The sequence below is a fragment of the Vespula pensylvanica genome, chromosome 25 (genome assembly GCF_014466175.1).
Source record: "Vespula pensylvanica isolate Volc-1 chromosome 25, ASM1446617v1, whole genome shotgun sequence".
NCBI classification, from domain to species: domain Eukaryota; kingdom Metazoa; phylum Arthropoda; class Insecta; order Hymenoptera; family Vespidae; genus Vespula; species Vespula pensylvanica.
Window position 1 is genome coordinate 2,052,173 of NC_057709.1, and position 1,170 is coordinate 2,053,342.

At 27.5% G+C, this 1,170-nt stretch overlaps 1 protein-coding gene across 1 annotated transcript in view; it reads left to right on the forward strand.

Annotated features, from left to right (window-relative positions):
• Window positions 1-1,126, forward strand: part of LOC122637219 (putative odorant receptor 92a) — a 6,434-nt gene extending 5,308 nt beyond the window's left edge. The window contains exon 5 of the mRNA XM_043829222.1: window positions 918-1,126. Coding sequence (XP_043685157.1) covers window positions 918-1,106 — 189 coding nt within the window. The 3' untranslated portion in view covers window positions 1,107-1,126. The remainder of the gene's footprint in view (window positions 1-917) is intronic.
• The last annotated feature ends 44 nt before the right edge of the window (window positions 1,127-1,170 follow it).

Below are 1,170 nucleotides of genomic sequence, written 5' to 3' on the forward strand. Positions count from 1 at the left end.
TTGCATTTACAAACAGATAACGATTATCTATGTATACTAGTAATCAATAATCGATTTCAGATACCATCTAAGGAACCTTCAAATATAGAAAGAAAATTTAATTGATATTAATGTTCGCGTTTATAAAATCAGCAAGCCTCTCTTCTAACGTTTTAAAGATCAACAAACAATAGTTATGCGAGGATCATCTACTTCCATGGCAAACTGATAAACGAGTGGATAAATTTCCATAGATAATGATGGCATTATTATGAAGATTAATGTCATTCCTTGATTAAGAAACAGGGATGTTCAATAGTATTTTTACCATCTCGAATTTGTCGTTAATAGTTTAACGAGTCAAAGTCTCAATGTAAAATGATCAAAACATACGTTGGTATTTTCCGTAAATCCGCAAAATCGACGTAGTAATAAAATAACTTTATTTGGATTCTCATTAATTTCCTTTAATTTCTACGAAATGTTCTTCGGCAAAATTTTAGATTTATGATCAAAAGTGTTTTATTCAATATTTAACATTCGCTCGTTAGCAATTACATCATGATTCTGGATCATATAAATAGTAATTATGTATAGAATGCTTATTTGTGAAACTAAAATGTAAAATGTTCATCAAATGAGTTGTTATTGCATCTACTTCTATTTTACCGACCAACATTTTGTTAATTTATTGTAAATTTTATGTTCCACGTTACATTTTTAGTATGTGATAATTTTTATCAATTTTTTTTTCTGCAATAGAAATCCTGTATTATCCCTATAACTCTGCCATTTTATATAGATTTTCTTCATAATTATCTGCATTGAGAAAAAGTAAGAAAGAAATTGATTCCATTTTATATACGAAAAGAAAACATGTACATCCTTAATTTATATCGTAACATCTAATCGATGCTATAATTTTTTTTTACTTTTAGACTAAAGAAATGGCTGATAATATAACATTGATTTTATTCTTTTTGTATGTCTCTTGTGTGCTATCGACACTTTTTATTTACTGTTTCATCGGTGAATGTTTTATACAGGAAGTAAATAAAACGTTAATAATTTGTTGTATGAATGGAATATTAATTACCCGATTAATTTCATTTATTCTATTCCATTAGAGTACGAAATTTGGTAACGCCATTTACAATTACGAGTGGTATAACTTACCGGCAACTGAATCGA